The sequence below is a fragment of the Balaenoptera borealis genome, assembly GCF_965194805.1.
Source record: "Balaenoptera borealis genome assembly, chromosome: 14".
NCBI lineage: Eukaryota > Metazoa > Chordata > Mammalia > Artiodactyla > Balaenopteridae > Balaenoptera > Balaenoptera borealis.
The window spans coordinates 13,192,892-13,218,023 of NC_138875.1; the positions used below are offsets into that span (position 1 = coordinate 13,192,892).

The following is a 25,132-nucleotide window of genomic DNA, read 5'->3' on the forward strand; positions in this document are numbered from 1 at the left end:
CCTACCCACCTATTTTTGGAAAGGCTTTAGTAGTTGCAAAGTATTCTGTTCACCAGCATAGCCCTGGGGAGTCAGGAATTCCACAGATAACCCCTCCTTGTGCCCTGGAGCACAGCAATATCCACAGTCTTCCCCAGAAATCTAGGACATCCCAGACTCCTTGGAACTCTGCAGCTATCTTCATCTCCTTTCTCAGGGATGCTCGGGGCCCAAGCATCAAAAGCACATCAAATAAAAATGATGACTCACCAACCGAATGCTTAGGCCTTTGAATGATTTATCCTTTCTCGCAAAAAGAGGTTATGCAACTCATGCCCAGAGCACCCCAGAGCTCCCCAAAGCAGATGGCCAAGGAGAGTCATGTGCCATCAGAGACTGTCAAAGAGCAAACATTTCAAAATTATGCCTCTTCCACCGAAGACAGTACTTCTGCTCAAGCTCACCCTTTTGCCGAGTACCTAACCATAAAGAGTTTGTTTGTTGAATCAGCCTAAAGGGTGAACAGGACATCGTTTATCTGTTTATGTAGCAGGTTCTTCTACCCAAAGGATCTCACCAGTTTTCTTGACTTTACAAATCGTCACTTTTCCACGATCTGTGCCAATGGAATGCAGTAGTACCATAGACCCAGTTCCCTCATCATGGATATTTGGCTTTGGAAGGAATCTCAATACTTAAATATGAACGTGGGAGTCTCTCATTTGTAGGAATTGACTGTACTCTGCATCAACGGAATCTGGTCACCAAAGAAGGAAGCACTTATTGGGGGCTGGGAAACGTTCCTCTACTGCTCCCAGCTGCACTCTCCCCAGCACCATTTGATTATGAACAATGTTCCCGTGGTAGAGAGGGCAAAAGGGCCCCATTCTCCCCTCCTTGTATCTACCACTCTCTCAGTGTCACCCTGCAACTCTGTGTCCTCACCCCTTCAATCTGGCTACCCTGTGTCTTACTTCGGCCAACAGAATGTGGCAGAAGTGACAGCACACCAGTTCAAGCCTAGGTCTCAAAAAGCCTGATATGGTTTTGTTTGCTCTCGGAACCCAGGCACCACCATGAGAAGAAGGCCAGGGCAGCCTGCTGGGAGGACGAGGGACCGCGTGGACAGGGCTCAGTCCGGCCAGCCTTCCCCCAGCCAGTCAGCCTGCAGGCCGCACGCCGGTCAGCAAGCCCAGCTGGGCTCGTCCAGGCCTAATGAACCAACCGAGCTGAGCCAACCCACAGGGCTGGGAGCTAGATCAGTGGTGGTTGTTTTAAACCACTAAGTTTTGGGGTAGCTTGTTACACAGCAAGAGCCCTCTTTTCCCTTGCCATAGGAAGGTTCCAATACCTCACATTCAAACTACTCTTTGTGCTTGCAGGTAAAGAGAAGAAATTAATTCTTCCTACTTCTGATAGCTGAATTAGGTGTGGGTAGAAAACACGAGACTCCATTTCCGTTTCAACTCTTTCACTGCCTAGCCAACCTACATTTTAAAGAATTTTACTTATGAGATCAATGGTAGATATATTATTAAAACAAGGCACTTTCTGTCCCAACTCTTGTTGAGGTTTCTACCAATGACACCATATAACTAACATTTGATACCACAGCACATCATAGAGATCAGAAAGACGTCAGATCATTATTTCACAAAAAGCTTTGTTTAAACAAGCCATGAAAAAAAATTTTTATCATCAAATATAAGTTTAATAATCTCTTTATCACATTCCCCAGTTTTTCATTATTGTCTTCATTTCATTCTGTTTACATTTGTCATATACATCTCTATAATACACAGACACAGACCTATATTTGCTATATACCTCCTATCATTTAATTGTCTTTGGATCAATATAGAATCAGTAGGGATCAGCGTGGGAAAGAATACTACCTTTTTCTGAAAGTAGATTCTTATGTATTTATTTAGCACCTTTTATTTAAGGAGCTCAAGATACTTTAACATTCACTGTAGCATCCTTATGTTATCTCTAGTTTGGGAAAATGTCAAAAATTAGTGCCTTTTTATAGGAAAAAAAAGGAAAAGTATCAGTGAGATGATGACAGTCACAGTAGAAACTTGGGTCTTTAGCTCAGCCTTCTCCTTTGTGAACTACACTTTAACATGTCAAAAGTTTTAATGGTTTCTTCCATTTTTATAACATCTCTCTTTGGATGGATGTGAACTAAAAGGGCAGCACAGACAGTAAATTCCCACCAATGGATCATCCTGGCAACACAGTTATTTCCTGCAGTTTTTCATGTCCGCTAAGAAGCCCCATAAATTATAGAACCACCTCCGCTTCTCCATTAAAAGTCATAATTGATGGTTACTATTTTAGCATTTCCAAGAGACCTGCAACCAACAGGGAGAAACCAGTGATCAACGATCATTCCCTTCAGCTGGGCATTTGTGGCCATTAAAGTCTGGGCAGTGACCACTATCAGCACTCTTAAAACCAACCAGATCTGCAAAATTAATTTTAATGTGTTTAGATATTTTAACTTTAGTATTTGAGGAGAACAAATGCTCACTGGCCACAACAGATGAAACATCCTAGGTAATTCCTTTCAATCTGACTCACATTGTATGTTTCCTCACAAGAGCACTGACGCTAAGAGAAAAGCACCTCTATGATAAGTTTTCTTAAATTCACAATATAAGGATTTGGTTTTTAATGTAAACGCATGGAAAATAATGTTTTCCACTTCTACAAGGCTAAATTACAGATACACGATTTTTTAGGAAGAAAATGGTGCCTACTGCCTAAACACATTTATGCTATTCTTGTTTAGAAAGAAAACAAATGCACAACTTTATTCTTCCTTTCTTGAACTTTGCTGGCACCTTCCTTTCACCGTGTGTGCAGGCCATCCCATGTCCTACTCATTTTCCACATCTTTTCCAGGGAGACATCAAGAATAAGAATGCCAAGTGCAGCAACTTGGATTTTTACAGATTTAGTTTCCCAAGTACCTGATTGCCTCTGCTGGGAAGGGTACTGCATTCACCCGGGGGGAATGAACCATTTTGAGATGGAGTAAAGGAGGCAGACACGAATTGCAACTTAGTGCTGCCTAGAAATTGACACAAACTTAAAAAACATTCAGGGGGAAAATGGGGTTTCCCCTTTTCCTTCGTTTAGAAAACTGAGAACTCAGAAAAGTTTTCGAACGCTAAAAGTCCCTCCTCTTGCTCTCTGAGCCTCCCCCAGGCTTCACATTTCCAGCCTTCTTCCAAAAGTGCTTAGTGCAGATTCCTCACCTCTCCCCAACCCCGCCGTCACCCAAACACAGGCATCTACTCGTGAGAAGGGACCAAAAGAAAACGTATAAAGAAGACCATCACCCTTAGGTGACTTTTCAAGAAAATCGTTAAATAGTAGAAAGAAAAAAGGGCGGACAGTATCAAGAGAAACGTTATGAGAGACAGTGAAATACAAATATCAAATATGGAGGACGGGGTGGGGGGAGGGATACAGACCCAAATAGAACAGGACAGCCATAAAAAGATGCCATAAAGAGACAAACTACTGATGAACTAACAATGGGAGGTGGAAGTAGAAGAAGAAAAACTATAGAAGGAGATAAAAAGTGGAGTAACCGAGGAGATCAACGTGTACCTGTGCAATTAGTTGACACGTGACTGTGGATGGAAGTGAGTAGTAATAACAAATGTCCTTTTGTTTGCTTGTTTGTTTTTAAAGTCCCCGATTCTAGTTAGAACAAAATGGATAAAGAACGTCCGGTCATTTGACGCAGGTGTACCGAACGGAGGGGCGGCAAGGCACACCTCTGGGGCCACGGCCCCGCCCCATCCCAGGCCCCGCCCTCAGCCCCGCCCAGGCGCGGGTGCGCGGCGGCGTCGTCAGGTGGGGACGCGGCTCCCGACGTGCGCGGCGCAGAGGGCGGGATGGGAGGGCCGCAGCTTTGCGCCCGCCCGGCTGCATCGCGGCTCCGAGGGGCGCTGCGAACCGCAGCGGGTTCTCGGCTGCTCAGCGCCGCGTCTCGGGCGCGCCGGCCTCGGCCTCCCCCTGCTCCTGCACCGGCCGCGAGGCCTTGTCGGGCCCGGGGGCGCCTCGCTCCTGCAGCCCCGGGCCCACCTCGAGGCCGGCGCACGTGTCCGGGAAGCGCGGCCCGAGGCCGGCGAACGAGTCGCAGCACGGCGGGCTCTCCTCCTGCACCGGGCGGCCCACCGGCTCCCCCGCGCCGCCGCCCGGCCCCGCCGGCCCCTCCTGCGAGTTCTGACTGACGTAGACCACGATGATGTCGCCCTTGAAATTCATCACCTGCCCGCTGGAAATAAACGTGGAGTTACTGTTTCCAGTCACATTTCCTACAAGGGGAGAGGAAGAGAGAACACGCAGAGGGTGAGTCATCATCAGTTCTGGGCGAGAACTTGGTCTTGTGAGAGGAAAGTTTCCCAGTGAATGGAGGGGCGCTGGCGCCCCAGCCCTCTCACCGGGCGGCCCCTCCTCACCCACCCGTCTCCTAAAATGCATGGGGCGCTCCCCGTGGTTCCTTCCTTTGCCGTCTCACCGGGCCTGACTGAGGTGGAGGAAGGAAAAAGGGAGGGAGCGAGAAAGAAGACGAGGGAAGAGAAGCACGACAGTGGGCCATCCTCAAGTTCTGTCGTTGGCCACACTGACCTCGGGGGACACTGGCAGGAGAGCCCGCCCGCATCGCAGAATCACAGACGGGATTCAGATGTTGCAAAAGGGTGTGCGCACGTGATGGACACGCAGCAAACACAGCCAATGGCTCAGCAATGGTCAAATGCATCAGGAAGGGAAGCAAAGGCTGCAGCGAAGGTTGCTGCCCGTTAGGACCCTGGAGCCCACCGCAGCCCAGCCTCCTCTCTGACCAGACTCTTTCGCATCTTTTCACCCTCCCTGGGGAGGTCCCTAAGCTCAGCCCTGGAGGGCCATGGGGCCACCCGGGCTCAGGATTCAGCAGAAATTAATTTCCTTAACATTTTTTTTAAACTCCTAGAAAAAAAAGAGATTCACAAGACTAAAATGGAGAAAAGCCAACCAACCAAACAAAAACAATCTTACAAATCACTCTTTCCTTCTGATCCCTGGGAGCTGTTTTGTCCTCAGGGGGGTTCTACCATCACTTTTTGTGGGTGACTGGATTTAGCCAGTCTTTAATTAGTGGGCCTTTTGAAAAACAAATAGAAAGTTCAACAAATGTTAGGAAACCTACTACCTCTTATTCTCCTATGTTAAAGACTGATGCTCTACAAATGACCCAGGTGAAAATAAATGCCACAAACCAAGCAGATGCAGAAATGCCCCAACACTCAGCATCACAAGCAGAATCTTTCAGCCTGACCAGGGAAGGTGAACATAAAAACAGTGCCTCACTATTAACCTCATCTTTTTTTTTTTTCTTCTGTGTTGCGACAAAGCTTAATAATAATTACACAAATAAAATCGTTTCTGTCATTACTCTCCATGAAGAGATTTCTCCCAAATGTGGTAGGCATATTTTGGATGGTCTGACTGAAATACTAACAGCATTCAGGAAATACCAGGAGCCTTCCCTCCACCCACAGGGTACCTTCAGAGATCCTGAGACAGGCACAGTGGCCCATTACAGGGATTTCAATGAAAACAGAGATTTCAAATATGAGCAACAAATTGAAAGTCACAAGGAAGGATTTGTGACTCACGCTCTTTCTCCTGTTGGCAGTTGTATTGGGGATGTTCCTAGATGGGTGGTGGCAGGGATTTATTTGCCTATTAATTCCCCCAAGCGACTTGGGCAAGTACAGCTAGTATTCCATTCACCAACTAGGCAGATGGACCCATGTTCTCCATTACCTCTAAAGTACACAGACATGATCCAGCAATCCCACTCCTGGGCATATATCCAGAGAAAACTATGGTTGGAAAGGATACATGCACCCCAGTGTTCATTGCAGTGCTGTTTACAAGAGCCAAGACATGGAAACAACCTAAATGTCCATCAACAAATGAATGGATAAAGAGAATCCATTGTGGTACGTATATACAACGGAATATTACTCAGCCATTAAAAAGAATGAACTAATGCCATTTGCAGCAACATGGATGGACCTAGAGATTATCATACTAAGTGAAGTGAATTCAGACAGAGAAAGACAAATATCATATGATATCACTTAAATGTGGAATCTAAAAAAAAATGATACAAATGAACTTGTTTACAAAACAGAAACAGACTCATAGACTTAGAAAACAAACTTATGGTTACCAAAGGGGAAAGGTGGAGGGGGAGGATAAATTGGGGGTTTGGGATTGACATATATACACTACTATATTTAAAATAGATAACCAACAGAGACCTACTGTATAGCATACGTAACTCTACTCAATGTTTGCAATAACCTAAATTGGGAAAGAATTTGAAAAAGAATAGATATATGTATATGCATAACTGAATCGCTTTGCTGTACACCTGAAACTAACACAACACTGTGAATCAACTATCCTCCAATATAAAATAAAAATTAAAAAAAAACATAGACAGGTGCTCATAACATCAAGCGTACTCTACACTACAGGTCTACTCTCTATTATGCCTATGTCTTTCTGCTCTCACCAGCTACCAAGTTAGTTCTTAAGTCTGCTTTTAACTAGTTGAACCTATTAGGAAATCTAATGAAATACAAGTGTACCTCGTTTTCTTGCTCTTGGATTTACTGTGCTTTGAAAATACTGTGTTTTTTACAAGTTGAAGGTCTGTGGCAACCCTGCATTGTCAGATGATGGTTAGCATTTTTGGCAATAAGTATTTTTAAACTGAGTATGTACGTTATTTTTTTAGACATGCCATTGCACACTTAATAGACTACGGTATAGTGTAAACATAACTTTATATGCACTGGGAAACCAAAAAAATTTGTGTGACTCACTTTATTGTGGTGTTTGCTTTATTGCGGTGGCCTGGAACTGAACCTGCAGTATCTCCAAGGTCTGTCTGTATCTTTATGTAAAGTTGTGAAATGTAAGTAAGTGTGAAAAAAAGGCAAATGTTTCTAAGAAAACTAAAGTGAATGCTTTGCAAGGACCCAAATAAATGTGACCCACTAAACGCAAAACAAAAGGCATCAGCAAGCTGCTGAACTGGTGTGTGGTGGCGTGGACAAGGCAGCTGTTAAAAGAAAAAATGAAAAAGAGACTTTAAAAATGCAGAAGGAGTTTGCATTCAGACTTGTTATGCCTGGAAATTAAGATGGTGTGGTTAACGTGAAAAAGGCTCAGGAAACTATATTTGGCCAACACATATGTCCCTATACTAAAAAATCAATGTGTGAATGCAAGTTATATGTTTTAAGTTTAAAAAGATGTTGAAGAGGTGAACTTGTAAATGACTTTTTCAAGTAACTCAACAACTACTAACTGAGAGCTGATATAAGGTCTCTACTGTAGCAGCAGCAGCATGAATGAGCATAATAACACAGGAGAAGTCTTCCTAGTTGAGGGATCACTAGCTAACAGAAAAAGTCAAAGTGAGAAATCAAAAATAATATGTGTATACCATAAACCATATTCCAATTTAAAATGTACTGTTTAAAAATAAAAAATAAAATACCAAGATTATTTAATAAGAGCAGCAAATTTAAGTTGCTTTAAAGTATGATTTTTTTCTTGGTATAATTCCTTTAGCTTTTTATTATTACAACATTGAAGAACATCATGATTCTATTGTTCTTCAAGATCATGTAAACCTACACACAGGGCAGTGCTAGCCACTGCGTGATTGATCTATGGTCTTGAATTTAATATCTTTTTTGTCCTCTTCATATGGATTTATCTGTTTATGTCATGGTATATATAATTTCTCCATCATTTAAAATTTTATTTTCCAACAAATCCTCATCATGACTCCATTGTTGTTTACCTTCCTCATCAGAATCTTCAGTTTGTCTGAACTCAGATAAAAACCCTTTTTTTTTTTAACCATTATCTTACACATCAAGATTTTGTGTTAAACTTTTCTTCTTAAGAATTTCATTCCAGGGGACTTCCCTGGCGGTCCAAAACTTTTCTTCTTAAGAATTTCATTCCAGGGGACTTCCCTGGCAGTCCAGTGGTTAAGACTCCACGCTTCCAACGTTAAGGGGCACGGGTTTGATCCCTGGTCAAGGAACTAAGATCTCACATGCCGTGCAGCCAAAAAACCAAAAAACAAAAAAATGTCATTCCATGCCTTTGCCTCCTGGTCAACAACATATTTTTGATATATTCTATAGGATCGATATCCTTATTTTCTATATTTTTTTCCAAATGGAACTCAAACCCTTTTTCCTAAGAAATATATTTAAACATTTTGTAATTCTTCGATCCATAGACTGGATCAAGAATATTATTCTTGCAGGGGGCACAGTACGGAGGGGAGGACCAAAAAAAGGCCTTTAAACTCCTGAACGATTAGGATGTAAAGAAAAGCTACCTAGAAAGAGTATGAGATTCTCAAACAATTTTATTCTTCATGTGTTTCTTCATCGAAAGTACAATTAATGACAAAAACTACCTTCGATCAAGTCCAAGTCTGTTCCATTCACACTGACTTTTATGAGAGTAGTAAACTGGTACAGGCTAAACTTTAAAAAGCTCTACTTATTTGCCAGTAACAGTAAGTGACAGCAGAGCCATCTTCAGGGGCATGTGACTTGTGCAGTCGCACAGGGCCCTGTGCTCAGAAGGGCCCCGTGCTTGTTTAATGTTCTGTTGTCATCATCTTGAAATTCTCACTAATTTTTGCACAAGGGGCTTCATATATGCACTTTTCACTGGGCTCTGGAAACTCTGTAGCAGGTGGCAGACAGCTATAAGGAGTGCTGCTCTGTTTCCCCCTCCCCCCTCACTGATGCTCTAATTTAATGTTACTCTTTTTGGAGGTAACATTTTATAAGTTGGACATGTTTCAATACTGCAGACACATTTGCTGATCTAATTTTCTCTATTGATAAAGAACTCAACGTTCGGTAAAACTCTGAGTTGCAGAGGCTACCCACCGGTGCTCCTAAAATGTGGACTCTATGATATGTTTCCCTGGTGTTCAAGCCACTTGCCACCCGCTATAAAACTTTCAACACCCACTTTCTGATAGAGAACTGAGGCTTGTCCCTTTGAGAAAAGGTCTGCTGACTGTGTCAGTTATACCTGTCAGGCTTTGCCTCCGATCTCATTTTGGTTTCTTTAAAGTGAAATGAGAACCAAGCCAGCTGCCAAGCAGTCTAAGTGCAGAATCCTTCTAGAGTTTTATTGCCTCAGCCTTTTATCACCTCACCCTCTCAACTTCAACAGCAAAAAGATTTTAGCAGCTCATTCTTTGAATCTTCCTGAAGCACTTAATAGTTTTCATTGAAATAATTCTCATGCTTATCAACTTCATTTTTTTTTTTTTAACCAGTTAATGCAACAGTTAAAGTTTTAAATTACAACAGGATCAACTCACGCTCATAGGACTGGGCAGACCTGTGGATTTTAGTAAGCGCGGCCATTCTCTGGGCGGCAGCAGAAGGTCCGGGGTGTCCTAGAGTGACCCATTAGCTGTGAGTAATCAGTGTGCTGTCGGCTTCCGTCAGGCCACTCTACAGAGGTTAGGAGGATGTGGGCTAATCTATGGTTAAGTGAAGCTAGATTAAGATTAAGCTGGATCACTATTACAATACTAATAGTGATGGAACACCTCAAATCCAGAATTTACTGCATGCTCCCTCTGTGCCAGGCTGGCTGCATTACAAACACCAGCTCCCAGTTCCTCCTCATGTGAGCATTCCAGGCTTGCTTCTTTTTCCCCCTCTACTGACTGACATGGCTTCAGGGATGAAAACTGTCTAACAGCCTTCTTTCTCCAGCCTCATCACAATACAGACTCACCTGCAAGTAATCTACTAACATCCATGGCATCCTAGTCTCACCTGTCTCAACTTCAAAAGCAAAGAGCTTTTAGCAGCTTAGAGTGGTGTTTCACTCTCTTAAGAGCATGACTGGTTCCATATATATGTGTTAGCAGATGGTATTTGTTTTTCTCTTTCTGACTTAACTTCACTCTGTATGACAGACTCTAGGTCCATCCACCTCACTACAAATAACTCCATTTTGTTTCTTTTTATGGCTGAGTAATATTCCATTGTATATATGTGCCACATCTTCTTTATCCATTCATCTGTCGATGGACACTTAGGTTGCTTCCATGTCCTGGCTATTGTAAATAGAGCTGCAATGAACATTTGGGTACATGACTGTTTTTGAACTATGGTTTTCTCAGGGTATATGCCCAGTAGTGGGATTGCTGGGTCGTATCTAAGAAAAAAAAGGTCATGAAGAACCTAGGGGCAAGATGGGAATAAAGACACAGACCTACTAGAGAATGGACTTGAGGATACGGGGAGGGGGAAGGGTAAGCTGGGACGAAGTGAGAGAGTGGCATGGACATATATACACTACCAAACGTAAAATAGATAGCTAGTGGGAAGCAGCTGCATAGCACAGGGAGATCAGCTCCGTGCTTTGTGACCACCTAGAGGGGTGGGATAGGGAGGGTGGGAGGGAGGGAGACGCAAGAGGGAAGAGATATGGGAACATATGTATATGTATAACTGATTCACTTTGTTATAAAGCAGAAACTAACACACCACTGTAAAGCAATTATACTCCAATAAAGATGTTAAAAAAAAAAAAAGAACATGACTGGTGACTAAAAGGGTGGTGGTTTCAGTGGCGGCCCGAGTACAGGAGGGACAGAAATGGGGTTGGGACAGAGGAGAGTGCAGGACCCTGAAAGCTCTTGTCCTGCCCTGGCTCGGCATCCACTAGCTGTGGAATTGGGACAAACTACCTAACAACTCGGTCTGCTCTTTATGAAACGAGCATCAATTTTCAAGCCCAGCTAGCCTGGCAGCGTGCAGCCGCCCAGAGCAGGCATATGATAAATGTTAAATGAATGAATAAATGAACGCGTGAATAGCCAGCAGGATGGCATAGGGTCAAACGAGACAGTGGATTTGAAAATGCTTGGGAAATAGCACAGAATTTCTCACAGGTGCAATGCTGGCATCATTACTCCCAGAATGTAATGTTTGTGCTCATGGAACTCCCCAGGAAACGAGATTCAGGAAATGTACTGGGCGGTCATGTTATCTTTCCATCCCTGTCTTGTTGAAGGACTTCAAAATACCTTGAAGACTGAAAGGGCACTTACCTCTAGCAATCTAACCAACTTTTATTTTCTTTGCTGAAATAATCCATCATTCTGACTGTCTCCATTTTGAACACTCATCTATGTAATTCTACACAAATCCCCCACCATCTCATTTCTCATCATGCAAGTCAGCAGCTAGTTGAATGTAGCACTAGAGTAGGTCAAGGTTTTGAATGAGTTGGTAATATCCTTATCCTGTATTACGCCTCAGTCCTGAACTGTCCTTGTTTACAAGCAATCGTTCCTTGAAATCAGCTTTCTGCCTTTCAGAGGGTTTTACACGGTTGTGTGAATGGACCTGAGAGGGCAAGGCCCAGGGATGGAGAGTCAAAAGGACCCCATGTCAGCAAGGTGGGTGCTGCGGGCCCCCTCATGAGCATGGTTGCCGGGGTTTCTGCAGCTGGTACATGCCCGGAAGGGGTAGCCCTCTCCACTGACAGCCAAGGAAACCCCAGGACGTTCTGATGTCAGGGGAGACCTTCTCCCTTGCTGGTGGCTGGTTAAGGGGGGAATGTGGAAAGGGAGGGATGGGGTGCATGAGGCTTGTCCAAGATGCCTTAAGAAGGCTTAAGGCTTTCATAGGTCCCATTAGTCCACAGACCTATGGGAATACGAGCAAAGCCAGGCCCGTCACTTCCCTCTTCCCTACTCTCCGAAGCTGTCTTTCCGCCAGCTTTCCCCAGCAAGCTGCCTCTGGCATTTATTTTAATTTTATTTTACTTTCAAAAAAAGATGGGGTTGGAGGCACATGGAAGAAAGAGCTTTCCTCCCAAAAGAATCGGTGATAGTGAAAACAGTAACTTCCTGAGACAACTGGCAGAAGAAAGGGGACTCAGAGGCCAAAGTAGCCATCACCTCCTGCACAGACACTAGCGCCCCTTCCCATGGAACCTTCTGGGCCTGGCCTGGCCACTGCCCTGTGCTCAGCCTGAGTAGCCAATGATCCCAGCCCGAGTTTGCCCTTATTCTACAGCACAGTGAGGATTCTCCAGCGCACGGTAAACAAATGAAGTCAGTAACATTGGCACTGATTTATGGGGAGACAGTGCCATGGTTGAAGGCATAGGCTTCAGAATCAGATAGTTGAGTCATGGTTTCATCGCTGACTTGCTCTGTGGTCCTGGGCGAGGACCTTGCCCACAGGATTCCTGTGAGGAAGTGGGAAGGTAATACCTACACGAAGCACTTAGCCAGCACCTGGTAGCTAATACCTATAATGTCACTGATAAAAATGCAACCTTCAGGATGTCAGAACAGGCTTAATGTGCCTCTGAACACAAGGGGATTGATAGACTTCTATGTGAAGGCTACCCAAAAGGATGATTTGAGAACTAGCATGACATGAGGGTTTTTATTAAATTAGAACACCTGAAGAGTTTCTAACATTTAAAATGGGTTGGTTGGCTTAACATTAATATTTAATGTGACTTAGCTAGAAAAATTTTCAGGTCACTTGAGAGAGTTAAAAATAGCATTTTAAGTCAACAGAAACAATGAATAAATGAAGTGTCTCATCATGACCAGAAAGATGTTTATAGTTTGCTAAGCCCCTGCTTTGCATAGCAGGCCCCGTGGAATCCCTATTTCTCCAGCAGAGAGAACAAAATTCCTTTTAAGAACTCAATCCTTGACACAATTTACATTTTTTAAGCAAGGTAATGCATACTTGTCTTCTCAAAGGCTTATTATGTTGTTTAAAATGCATAACGTATGAATATTAAATCACAAGAACTATAGCAAATAATATCACCCAATTGTCATGTAGATTTTCTTCCAAGGAAAAGAACTAAAAATATACACAAATCCACTCAAATTACCCAGGCTATATTGGGTTCTTTTGGAATTTTTTAAAAACTTATTTTATATTTAACCCATATGCTTCTCATGTGATTTTCCTTTTTATGGAAATGCAAGATCTGTTTCAGGCATTTGGAAGAAACTGGGTCTATGATGATATGGGAAGGGAAACAGTATTTAATAGTTCCATTCTGAATCATGCTTGAAAATTACTTAGAATGGCTCACAAACGAAACCCTTCCAAAATGAGCCCCATTAGAATAGAAGGAAGGGAAGTAGGGCTAAACTAAAAGATACAGTGAACAAATTTTTCTTATATTTTGAAATAATGCATTGAGCTTTAGCATCAATGAATGCTGAATTTTATTACCAAATAACTGAATTAAAAAATATTTTTAACTTATAGAATCAGTGAGCTAATACCTGCCCTTACGATACTTAGCTAAAAGTCAAACACAAGTTAGTGGATGGCATTGCACAGGAGAGAGAAGAAAGTTAGAAACAGAGGACTGTCCTTTGCTCAGGGAGAGGGGAGGAAGGGGAAGAAAACTGGGGTAAGAGAATGTTTATCTGTCTTTCAGGATGGAAGTGGATGGTCAAGAATAGTCATTTCAGGACGGGGTGGGGCCCAGGGATGGGAGACCAAGGATGGGGGACAATGGAGTCAGGCGTGTACCCTCATCCTCCAGTGCCCTTGGCTCCCAGGCATTAGCCTAGGTGTGTCTATGCCACTTGGATGGACCAGCGCATTCTTGTTTCTGCCATCTCTGCCTCCTCTGCCCAGGACACCTAAGTCTGCCCAGGACAGCTAGCGGCCATCCTTCCATCCCCTGCCTGGCCCCCTGCTCCCCTGAACAGACCGAAGAGGTAGGAGGCTGGGAGTGAGTTAGGGAACAAACAGGAAGCTATGGGCTCTTATTCCTTTAGTTATTCATGACTGGATGGATGGAGGAATGAATGAATGAATGAATGAGCTTATGAACATTTATTCACTTATACTGTGAGTAAGCTGCCATGGGAGAGACGAGGAAGATCGGGAGTGGTGAAGGTCATGGCAATTCCTACCAACTAACTGTTCGTGGCTGCCTAGAGACGGCTGTTGATAAAGGTACGAGTGTGCTGGGCTCGGTGAGAAAGATGCCAAGACGAATTACGAGGGGCTGCCGAGGGCACGGAAGGGGAGAGTGGCCACCCAGGCAGCTAACATGCATCCCTGGTTTAGGAAGCAGCATTTGAGCTGGGACTTGAAGGTCAGGAGGAGCTGGGTGCTTTGGAAAAGGGGACCGTGTGGGGACAGAGTGGCCACACTAGGGGAGGCCTGTTACAGTGCAGAAGCAGGAAAGTGAGAGATTCCCACTAAAAATGGCTGAGGCTGGCGTTGGCCAAACTTAGGTGGGCGAGCAGGTGAAGAGCACCAACAGGCTGCAGGTTAGGGGGGCTGGCCATGGAGGGCCTTGCTTTCTCAAATTATTGATTCTCTTTGTGTTGTCCATTCCCTAGCACCAATCCCTACTTGTTTTCCAAGCTTTTCCAAGTCTCCGTGTCTCAGTGGAACCTCAATAAAGATGTGATAGAGAATCATGTAGCTGGTGTTCATGAAGAATTGTTGTGGGCCCTGGGAACAAACACCTCTCTCCAGTTCAGAAGTGTCTGAACCAATTAAGTGATCTCAGGAGCCAGAAGCAAGTCACAGGCCAACTAGTGACACATTAATCGTAAGAAGTTGTTCTTTCACATGACATCATTTTCTAGACACAGAATTCTCCAAACTCCAGGTGAAAGGGCTTGTAACCAAGGTAACCACCGTCATGTCATCAGGATAATTTAAGACGTAAATCAAGACATGGTTTCGCAAAACAAAACCACAAGTATGTTTGTTTTCCCCTTTCATTGGTTTTTGCTGGTAACTCTCCTTGTGCTTTAAGAGCTGTGACACTGCTAACACAAACTTACCATCAGGTATTATTTTTGAAAGACAGGCTTGTGCAGCTGTTTGAAGAACAATCATCCTCTTCACAAGGAAGCTGGGTGCAAAGGAGATACTTTTCCCTACTTAGGTGGCGCCCAACCCTGTCATTTCTGCAGAAACCACTTGATTTGGTTGTAAGTTTTTTTCTTCTTAAATACTCACATATAAAAATCCAAAAGCCAATAAAAAGGTCACCTCCCTCAAGTCCTGAGAGCACAGTGGCTTTCAGGAGATCGTGTAGGATTAACCCCACCTATAACGTTCACCCAAGCTCCATTCTCTTTCACACATTTTATAGAAGATAAACTATGACAATTAAAAAAAAGCAATAATGAGAAAGTGCTATTTTGACCAGGAATCAGAAGGCCTGTTTATGTAGAAGTAATTATGGAGAGACCTGCACAGCCTCAAAACTCAATCTGGCTGCTACTTCTCCTCAGGCGAACATGAATTTGGCCCACTTGCTGGCAACTCTCTATGGATGTTTTATATGGCTGAGCACCAGATTAAGACAGAAAAAGCAGTGTAAACTTTTTGCAAATTAATACCATTTAGTTGATGACACACTTTTTTTTTTTTCCTTCTTTCCACGCCTAGATGTTTAGTGCTGGAGAAAAAAAAGATAAAAAAAGCAGAGATGGGCACTGCTTTAACTCCTTATAGGAAAGCTCGGATCCGCATTTTTGGTTTCACGACACTACGAAAAAATTGATCTCTTTCACTTTGGCCAGTGCTGTTCTTCCAAGAACTGCTGCTGCTTTTCACACAGCAGCAAACCTCACCTTCCTGATGTTAGCAACTGAAAAACAGGTCTGTCCCCTGCAGTGTCACAAGACGTGGCAGCTGCCACACTGAGGTTCTGCCTCCTTCCTCCCCACACCCCCAAATACTCGTGTTCTCTGTGTGTGTGCAACCAGTGGGAAGAAAATTAACCTGTAGAAAAGAAAGAGACCAATGCAAACGAACCATAGAGCCAAACTTTTAGACACGGAAATTACTTAAAATCTTTGAAAAAAAAAGTTGAGGTCTTCTGGAGGAAAAACATATCAGTTCTTTGAAAAATATCCCCAGGCCTATGTCCTCCTTTCAGTTTGACTGAGAACTGGTAGAGAATTTACCCATCAGTGAATCTGTGTAGTTGCAGCAAAACCACAAACCTTGGAGAACAGATTCAAATTCATTGTTCTACCCAATAAGCCAGGAGCCATTATCAGCATGGGGTAAAACAGTCTCCATTTAGGGCCCGATTGAGCTACCTCATAGTTATAAAATAATTCAAAGACCAGCTGCTAGACCCGGTGGCAGTCTAAATAAAGAGGCAGGAAAGAAAAAGAAAAAGCATCCCAGGATAAAGGTGGTCCATGAACGGGCTTTGTGGTTTTGGAGAGTGGGAGGGTTCTGTGAAGCCCCTTAAATAGTACATATGCATATATTCATTTTTCTGGAGAGAGGGTCTATAGCTTTCAGAAATTTCTCAGAGATCCCTGACCACCCCTTCCCATAATACAGCAAACAATCCCCGGAACCAGAGGAAGCCCTCACCATCAGCAGAAAAGTTCCCTGTAACTACATAATAAAACAGAGGATGTTTTACCTTCTCAGAAAAAAGTTATAATATTACAACTGGTGGCCTATTCACACTCAAGCAGTGGTGCAGCAATAAATCTCTATAATGATTTTAAATTGTAAAACCATTCTCCTGGTTCCATAAATATATCCTATGCAGTGTTTATAACAGGGGCTTCTCATAAAAAGCATCAAAGGACAGCCACTGCCCCATTAATTTGGCCCAGAATCAACAAGCTACACTCAATAAATATTAATTAATCAACAATTAACTAAACAATTTTGTTTGTTGTCCTGAAACTTTTAAGAGCTTTTTTTGGGGGGAAATTTGAGGCCTAGGTCACTTTAAAGAAATTTGAGGCCTAGGTCGCTTTTGCAGCCAAACCCAGAAATCTGAGGCAATGCCTTGACTTCAGCCAGTCCTGCGGTCAATGTTGGCATTGTTTTCAGGGGTCAATGCTGGGATTTGAGGTCTAATCCCATTGTGAGAAGCCTGAATGGAAAAGCGCATGGGGCACGTATAAACCAAGAGAGAGAGCCCCAGGGGTACAATCCACAAACCCAACATGTGGACTGACTCAAAACCCAGCCTGTAAAGAGGCTTATCAGGAGAAAATGCTCGAGCTGAACTTTTCCCATGTTAGCGTCCCTCTTTCCTGAACGGCATGTGGCACTTGTCCCCAGATACTGCACAGAGACCAGGCCTTTTTGCTCAGAAGGGAGGAACCAGCAGAGTCACTTACCTGAGGCAGGTGGCTGGTCACTGGAAGGGCCTCCAGAGCCAGGACCTCCCCTCATCGAGCTGGGAAGCCGTGCATCAGCCCCATCCATGGGCTGGCCTCCCGCCTCTGCCCCGTCAGCCGCTTCGGGCGGAAGGCCCATGCCATAGGCGCTCTGGGGCAAGGGTCCACTTCGGGGGCAACCCATCAGGGGTTCCCGGTCCTCCCCAGCGGGGTTCCTGCAGCCTGCACAGCCATCTGCAGAGTTGGAGCTGGTTGCCCAGTGGGGGCAATTGCCACCCTCCACTTCTCTTTGCAAGTACTTTTCGGAGGACACAGGAATCCAGTCAGTCCTGCACGGAGGCTCGGCGAAGTGGCAGCTTTCGGAATCCACGAAGCTCTCTGTCCCAGTGAAGCACTGGCTTAGACTGTCATTCTCTCCCACCTCCAGGGGTTCAGGGAAAGGCGGTGTGGATGTGCTTCCAGGCTGAGTGAGGAACAATACAGAGTCTGGGGTCCGGGGGGGCCTGTCCACATATTCGTCTTCCATGGGAATCTGCCTGAAGGGGTCCCCCTCAATCTCGCTGACCAGGGTGAGCATCCCGGCGTCTTCTCCTGGCGCACAGGGACCGCCACCTGCGCACGCACCTCCACTGTCAGGACAGCACATATCTTCAGAAAACATCTTCTGTTCCAGAGTCAGCAGTAAGACACCCTCACAGATTTCACGCTGACTCGGGGCTTCCACACGAGTGCAGCTAAGATTGCTGCCTGAGGACTCCTGCTGATTTAAATTCAGAAGGCAGAGCATTAATACCAGCGATGTTAGAACATGGGTCTGCTAAACGTGGCTGAAAATGGTGTTTATAGTAATTATTTCCACCATAACAAGTACAGATGGAATACTCCCTGTGTCGCTTTATTTGGGTTATTTAAGATTAGTGGGTGGGGAGAACCCTCAGATAGAGTACAACCAGAATCAGATGAGTCTAACTGCATTTCCAATGGGATAGCATGTTTACACTGAAGCAAGGGGGAGAGCTGACCCAAATAACTTTAGAACACAGGATTTTGTCTATACCCTCAATCTAAATTTTTAAAAAACCCTGTAAACAAATATTGAACTCTGGTTGGTAGCTTTGGTTTTTGCTGTGATATGGCTTAGTGATTCTGAAACTACTTTCTGTGTATTCTGGAACTGAGTAAATGAGTAAATATACTGAGAATAATAGGAGCTGGGTTTCTTACTGTTGGAGAAGGGAAGATTCAAATACAGCTACAGAAAGACTACAATAAATCCTGTAGTGTTGGGACCAGAATTGGAGAAATCAGTATGAACTCAAGGTTTAAAGTTTATATGTCTTTAGGGACTTCCCTGGTGGCACAGTGGTTGGGAATCTGCCTGCCAATGCAGCGGACACAGGTTTGAGCCCTGGTCCGGGAAGATCCCACATGCCACGGAGCAACTAAGTCCATGTGCCACAACTACTGAGACTGTGCTCTAGAGCCCGCGAGCCACAGCTACTGAAGCCCGCACGCCTATAGCCCGTGCTCCGCAACAGGAGAAGCCACCACAATGAGAAGGCCGCGCACCGCAACGAAGAGTAGCCCCTGCTAGCCACAACTAGAGAAAGCCGCATGCAGCAACAAAGACCCAATGCAGCCAAAAAATAAATTAATTAAATAAATAAATTTTTAAAAAATGGTTCAAGAGAAAAAATATACATATGCATATACAAACGTACAGATTGCAAATAATAAAGCAATGTGAAAATATAAACAATCGGTGGATCTGAGTATAGGGCAGGTGGAAGTTTTTGTACTATCTCACTGCTTTCCAACAATTTTGAAGTTATACCAAAATTAAAAGCCACCAAAATAACTACAGAGTACAGGAATGTGACCGCTCTTCCCTCCTAGGAATCTGTCCTAGGCAACAGAGATTGGCACTAAAATAATAATATAAAAAGTACATGGGCACAGAGATGACAGAAATGGAATGCAATACAAAGAAAACAGCATTTAGGATGAGCACTGACTTGGGTTTTGGGTTACTCTGTGGGGATCAGTCCTGGGATTTGAGGTTCCATCCTCTCAAGGAAGTACCCATTCACTATTTGACTAATAATAGTTATATCAGCCAATTTTTTTTTTTGGTTTCGTGCACTTGGCTTTGTGGGATCTTAGTTCCCCGACCAGGGATGGAACCCGGGCCCTGACGGTGAAAGCGCCGAGTCCTAACCACTGGACCATCAGTGAATTCCCCCAAATTGTTAACAGTACTTAAAGGAGGCACTTAAGACTTTTAAATTTACCTTATTTCCACTTAGGCGGCCGCAAGCTTCATTGACCCAGTGCCACAAATTAGCTAGAAAAACAAAGTAAGGATAAGCGCTTCATATTATTATTTCCTATTTCTAATTCAGTATTATTGACCACTATGTCAGATCAATATTGTCTTTAAACACAATCGTCTGCAAATCTGAGAGTGAAACATTTAAAAGAAAATCAACCAATTTAAAGACTATGAAGGCATCTTCCTCCTCCTATCAAAAACAGAACTTTTTGATCTATGTAAAGACAAATATGATGCCCTAATGTTCCATCGAATACCTTCAGGCACATCTGAGGGCTGTCAGAGCTGCTGTTCTGACTAGACATTCTCATGCCCTTAGCAATTTTTCTTTGACTCTTAGGGACCCTGTTAGGTATTGCAGGGGAACAAAGGTGACATGGGTCTAGGGGACTTAGCACAAATATATGTATGATAAAAGTAAAGTGCATGCCAGAAGGCTGTGTCAGGCCCCACTGAATTCCAGTGGGCCCTGAATCCTTTTCCCTACACCCTGCTGCTTCTCAGAAGAAAGAATATGTTCTGTGGCGTGTACAAAGTATATCTTCCTTAACTTTTTAAAATAGAACTGATGAAGCTTAAAAGGTCAAATCTATGAATTAAAAAAAATCTATGAATGTATATAATACAAAGATAAAATTTTATCCCACCTCCACTGAATATTTGATGTTGAATTCACTATAAAGACTAAAGCTAAGAGGTTGTCCATTCTCCACTGGAAGATAATGACGTCATCATAATAGGTAATGATACCTCTTATGTGACGTTGCCTGGTCTATTTAACCTCTCTGAGCCTCAGTTTCTGCATCATAAAACGGGGGAAATAATAATGCCTCCCTCTCAGTGCTGTTGTGTAGACTTAGGACACGTAAAATGTGTAGAGCAGTGTTGGTACATGATAAATATTTAATATGTCAGTTACGACTATCATCGTCATTATTATTCGTGCTTATTTTCTATCACTTTAAAATTATATAAAAATAAAGATACTCCAAATAAAAGGAAAGTTGCAGCTCTTTCTTTTTAGGGATCAGGACTAGACAGTTACAGATGATACTAAAAATAACATTTGTACACAGAGGTGGTAATTACTCATAACTACTATGATAATCTCTCTCCTGGTTGACTGCAAAAGCCCTCCTTACTGGTGGGTCTGCATCCACTCTTTCTGTACCCCCAAATTTGTTTTAATTACTAAAATAGCCAAATACTAAAACCACAGGGTTGTTTTGCCTCCCTCTGCTCAGGATGGAAGCACACTTCGTAGCAGTTTCATGTCACACTGGTTCTGACTTTCTGCTCCAGCTGCGCTAACCTTCCAATCTCCCCAACTTGCTCTGCTCCCTCCAATCATGCAATTCTCTTTGCATGGAATGCTTCTGATTCTCCTTAGCTCCCCTTGGGCTAGTTCATTCCAACTTGTCTTTCAGATCTCAGGTCCCCTGCCTCCGCCCTGGGAGGCCCTGGCTGACCCCGAGGCTGGACAGACAACTCTGTCACCCCTGGAGCTCTTGCACCTCCCTTTCCTCACTCAGCCTCATTCTATGGGCCAATCCCTGCCTTGCTCACAGAGAAGCTTCTTCCATGAGGGCACTGGCTCTGTTTGTGTTGCTCAGTGTTGAGACCCCAGTGTCTGTCCAGTCCCTGGTGGCCAAAAAACATGTGCTGAATGAAGGGATGAAGAGAAAGCTGACAGTCCCACATCCCGACTCAGTGATGGGCAGGCCCATTGCCTTTGGCATTGGTAAGATATGGCCAAAAGAGATTATCACAGAGAAAAAAACTAAAGAATAAAACACTGGGAGTCTGTTTATCTCATGAAACCATGGCTATATGAGTGAGCAATCCATCAGCATCTCTGAACATGCATTATTCAAATGCCCAGTTCCGATGTTGGGGAGGTGGAGTTGCATTAAATAACAATATTCAATAATGATAGACTTTTTAAAAAGTTAATTCCAACTTTTCCTCTTCAAATACTCTCTGCTTAACACTGGCATCGTCAGTCACCATCTTCCCTCTTTAATCTTTTGATTGCCCAGTGTTACATTAGGCGATGGAATGTTAATGGAAATAGTAAGAGATGCAGGATTTCATGAAGTCTATGGTCGTGACTGTGAGAGAACTGATGGAATCACAGCAAAGCAAAGGCGGACAAAACAAGTGAGCAACTGAAGATGGGAAAGGATGGTGAGACCACAGGTGCTTCAAAAGACAATGATGTGCACTAGGTTTAGGAAACCTAGTGAAGCCTTGAACACTTACTTACAAATTATACTTTTTAGTTTTGTAGTATAAAAGTCAAACAGGATGTGATGTTAAAAGACACTATCAAACAATTTTTTTTTGTGGAAAAACTATTCCCAATAAACAAGACAACACTTGATTATTCATTCTAAGAATGAGCACCTGCATTTTACTGACTATAAGACCACTTATTTTCAGAATTTTAAATTTACCTATCAGGGTAACACCCCAGTCAAAACTTTCCATCTGCCATTTACCTGAACATTTTGTCTCTGTTTTAATTAAGTAATTAATTAAATTTAAGTAATTAAAAATGTTTGTATTCTAGGATAAGTGCAACCTCTGTATATCTGACACTATATAATCTATACAACAGTCATTGGTTTCCTGCACCTAGAATATTTTTGTTTGCATATACATAAACAGGCACAATGGATTTTTGTTCGTTTGCTCGTTTGTTTGTCTTGCCAGAGAACAATGAACTAGGTATGAAGCGTGTGTCACCTTAGTTTAAACAGATCACCAGAGGCAGTCAGAGGGCAATATACGCCTCTTCAAAGCATACACCTAGAAATGTATCTATTGGCTTTAAGATTCATTTTCAAACCCCACCATAGACACAATACCTGTTAGTGCTTTCCCTTTTTTCCTATAGTAAACACCAAAGATGACAGCAGCAACTAATGCCACAGATATGAAGAGAAGCAGAATAATTAAACTGGGCAAGTAAATCTGGGGTTCTGTGTTGGAAGAAAATGAGAAAAATGGCATTAAAGATTGTTTATTTTTACTTTCTCCATTTAAAAACATAACCCTTTCAGTCAAACCCCAGAATCAAGGATGTTGGTGTGGAATACGAGCAATAGGAAGGTCCCCGACCCTGACTGTAGGTTTGCCAGGGAGCGCTCGCGCGCCGAAGGGTGACATCGACAATGCAGCCCAGCCCTGCCGGCTGCCAGAGCTCTGAGGGGCCAGCCCAGGACCATAGTTAAATGCTTCTACTTTAGAATAACTCTAATAGGGATGACCACACCATCCATCATCTTTGCTTACCTACAGAACACTTCACTCTCTCCAGTTGGATGGGCTCTGGAGGCAAAAGGAAGCCCCTTATCAAATCTCTTTCCAAATAACAACATGGCACCAGGGTTTTGCTGGTCATGAGAACAGAACCACAGCCATCCTGCGAAGTGTTTCTGGTACTTCATCTACAACACAATGTGGACTCAACCATTTTTTTCATCCCCCCTTGATCACTTAAATGCTAGTACCTTTATACTGTAAGCTCTTGGTTTACATGACCTGGTTTCTGGACTCTTGCCTTTCTTCTCCTTTTTTTTTTTTTTTTGGCTGCATTGGGTCTTTGCTGCTGCACGCGGGCTTTCTCTAGTTGCGGCGAGCGGGGGTTACTCTTCGTTGTGGTGCGTGGGTTTCTCATTGCCGTGGCTTCTCTTGTTGCAGAGCTTGGGCTCTAGGTGCACAGGCTTCAGTAGTTGTGGCACACGGGTTCAGTAGCTGTGGCTCACAGGCTCTAGAGTGCAGGCTCAGTAGTTGTGGTGCATGGGCTTAGTTGCTCCGTGGCATGTGGGATCTTCCTGGACCAGGGCTTGAACCCATGTCCCCTGCATTGGCAGGAGGATTCTCAACCACTGCGCCACCAGGGAAGTCCTCTCCTTCTGTCTTTTTTAAGACAATTTTTTATTCCCTCAGTTATTTTTAATGTTCTCTTAATGGTCTTTTTAAAATGCTGCTCTGACTGTGCAATTCCTTATCCAGAACCCCTTCATGTTCTCCTGTTTGCCAAAATGTCAAAGCTAAGGCCTTGATTTTCTTCGTCAATGTTCATCAACTCCATCGCTCTGTGGCCTAGGTTCTCTTGCCTCACTAGAAAGGTTTTCTTGCCACTTATGCCTCCTCCTGTGCTGTGATACCTGGACCCACCTTCACAGCATCTCGCTCACCTGGGTAAGCAGCTTCCGCCATTAACTGTCAACTTTCTGTCAACCAATGAAACTGTACTTGAGATTGATTTGATCCACAGGATGTTCCAGAAATAATGATAACTATCTTCTAACAAGTTGCTAACTCTGGCTGGTGACCAAAATCTCCCATAGGTACCCTACTGTGACCACTGTGACCACCACCATCCTATCACATTTGGGCATTTTAATTTATGTTTGCACCTCAGTTTTCTTTCTTTTTTTGGCATATACGAATAAATTACTAGTTATCCATTCCACAGTAGAAAATTATCAAATAAACAACATATCTGGAATTAAAATACTAATAAAAATGAAATACTGAGCTGACCACGGATAGGACGAGATGAAAAGGGAGAAATGGACGCCTCTGGATACAGCATGTAATTCGGGAGAAATCTAGAAGAGCTGACTAGACTGGGGCACGTCTACCCAACCAACCTGCTCTATTCAACATACCATTTGGTGGTTTTGTAGGTGGAAGAGAACTACAAACCACATCTGATTTATCGGTCCCGTGAAGTGCTTCTGTCTCTCCAAGAATGGTACAGCTGTGAGGGGAAAGGTAGGTAAGTGCTTTGGTTTTATAGTCTTATTAAAAAAAAAAAAAAAAAGCTACAAAAGATTCTATCCCTTTCGATTGCAAGCTCATTCAGGAGAGGAACCAGGTCTTTGTGGATGTTTGAATCCCCAGTGTCTATCCACACATCATTAAGGTGGACAAAGGCAATAGTTACTACTGCCAGTGTTCTCTAAGAACTACTCTGAGAGCATGGTCCAAAAGAGAAAAGATTGGTGTCTTCAGTAAAGAAGATTCCAAATTCAATTACCATAGCTAAGTGATAAACTTTGGATGAATACCCTTTCGAAGCTGAAAACACAGAAAATCTTTTCAAAATAAAACTTGGATAAGTGGATCAGAAAATAAATATTTTACGAGAATTAATTTATTGGGAACTGAAAGAATCATGACATTGATTATGAGTATTCAACAACAAGCATGCCATGAAAGGACTCAGGAATTTCACTCTGGATATACTCACATAAGCATAAGATAGTATATAGAAAAGATGATTCATTGCAAACTTATTTACTACTGCAAAAGACTGCAAACCACTTAAATGACTATCAATAGAGAGCTTATTAAATAAATTATGGTACATCTCTATGATGACATACTATGTAGCTGTAAAAAGCCACAAAGATCTAAGTGAACTAATATGGAATGAGCTTCCTTCAGGATATATTATGCGGAAAAAAAAACCCTCAAGTGTGTAAACATTTATTTAAACAGGAGGCTTCTATTTGCACATACACCACACA

At 43.2% G+C, this 25,132-nt stretch overlaps 1 protein-coding gene across 12 annotated transcripts in view; it reads right to left on the reverse strand.

The window, feature by feature from the left end:
• TNFRSF11A (TNF receptor superfamily member 11a) overlaps positions 1 to 25,132 on the reverse strand; it is a 163,152-nt gene that overhangs the window by 105,011 nt on the left and 33,009 nt on the right. For 5 of the 12 annotated variants that reach the window (XR_014233828.1, XR_014233829.1, XR_014233830.1 and 2 more), the window contains exons 6-9: positions 24,269 to 24,360; positions 22,457 to 22,570; positions 19,546 to 19,598; positions 17,255 to 18,014 (exon numbers count right to left, since the gene is read on the reverse strand). Coding sequence is in view for 6 of the 12 variants with exons in the window: in XM_082352985.1 (XP_082209111.1) it covers positions 3,976 to 4,316; positions 17,255 to 18,014; positions 19,546 to 19,598; positions 22,457 to 22,570; positions 24,269 to 24,360 (1,360 nt within the window). In the remaining 6 variants the exon portion in view is untranslated. Of the gene's footprint in view, positions 1 to 1,668; positions 4,317 to 8,020; positions 10,282 to 17,254; positions 18,015 to 19,545; positions 19,599 to 22,456; positions 22,571 to 24,268; positions 24,361 to 25,132 lie in introns of those variants that run through there. The other 7 variants (XM_082352985.1, XM_082352990.1, XR_014233832.1 and 4 more) reach the window with 6 other exon arrangements.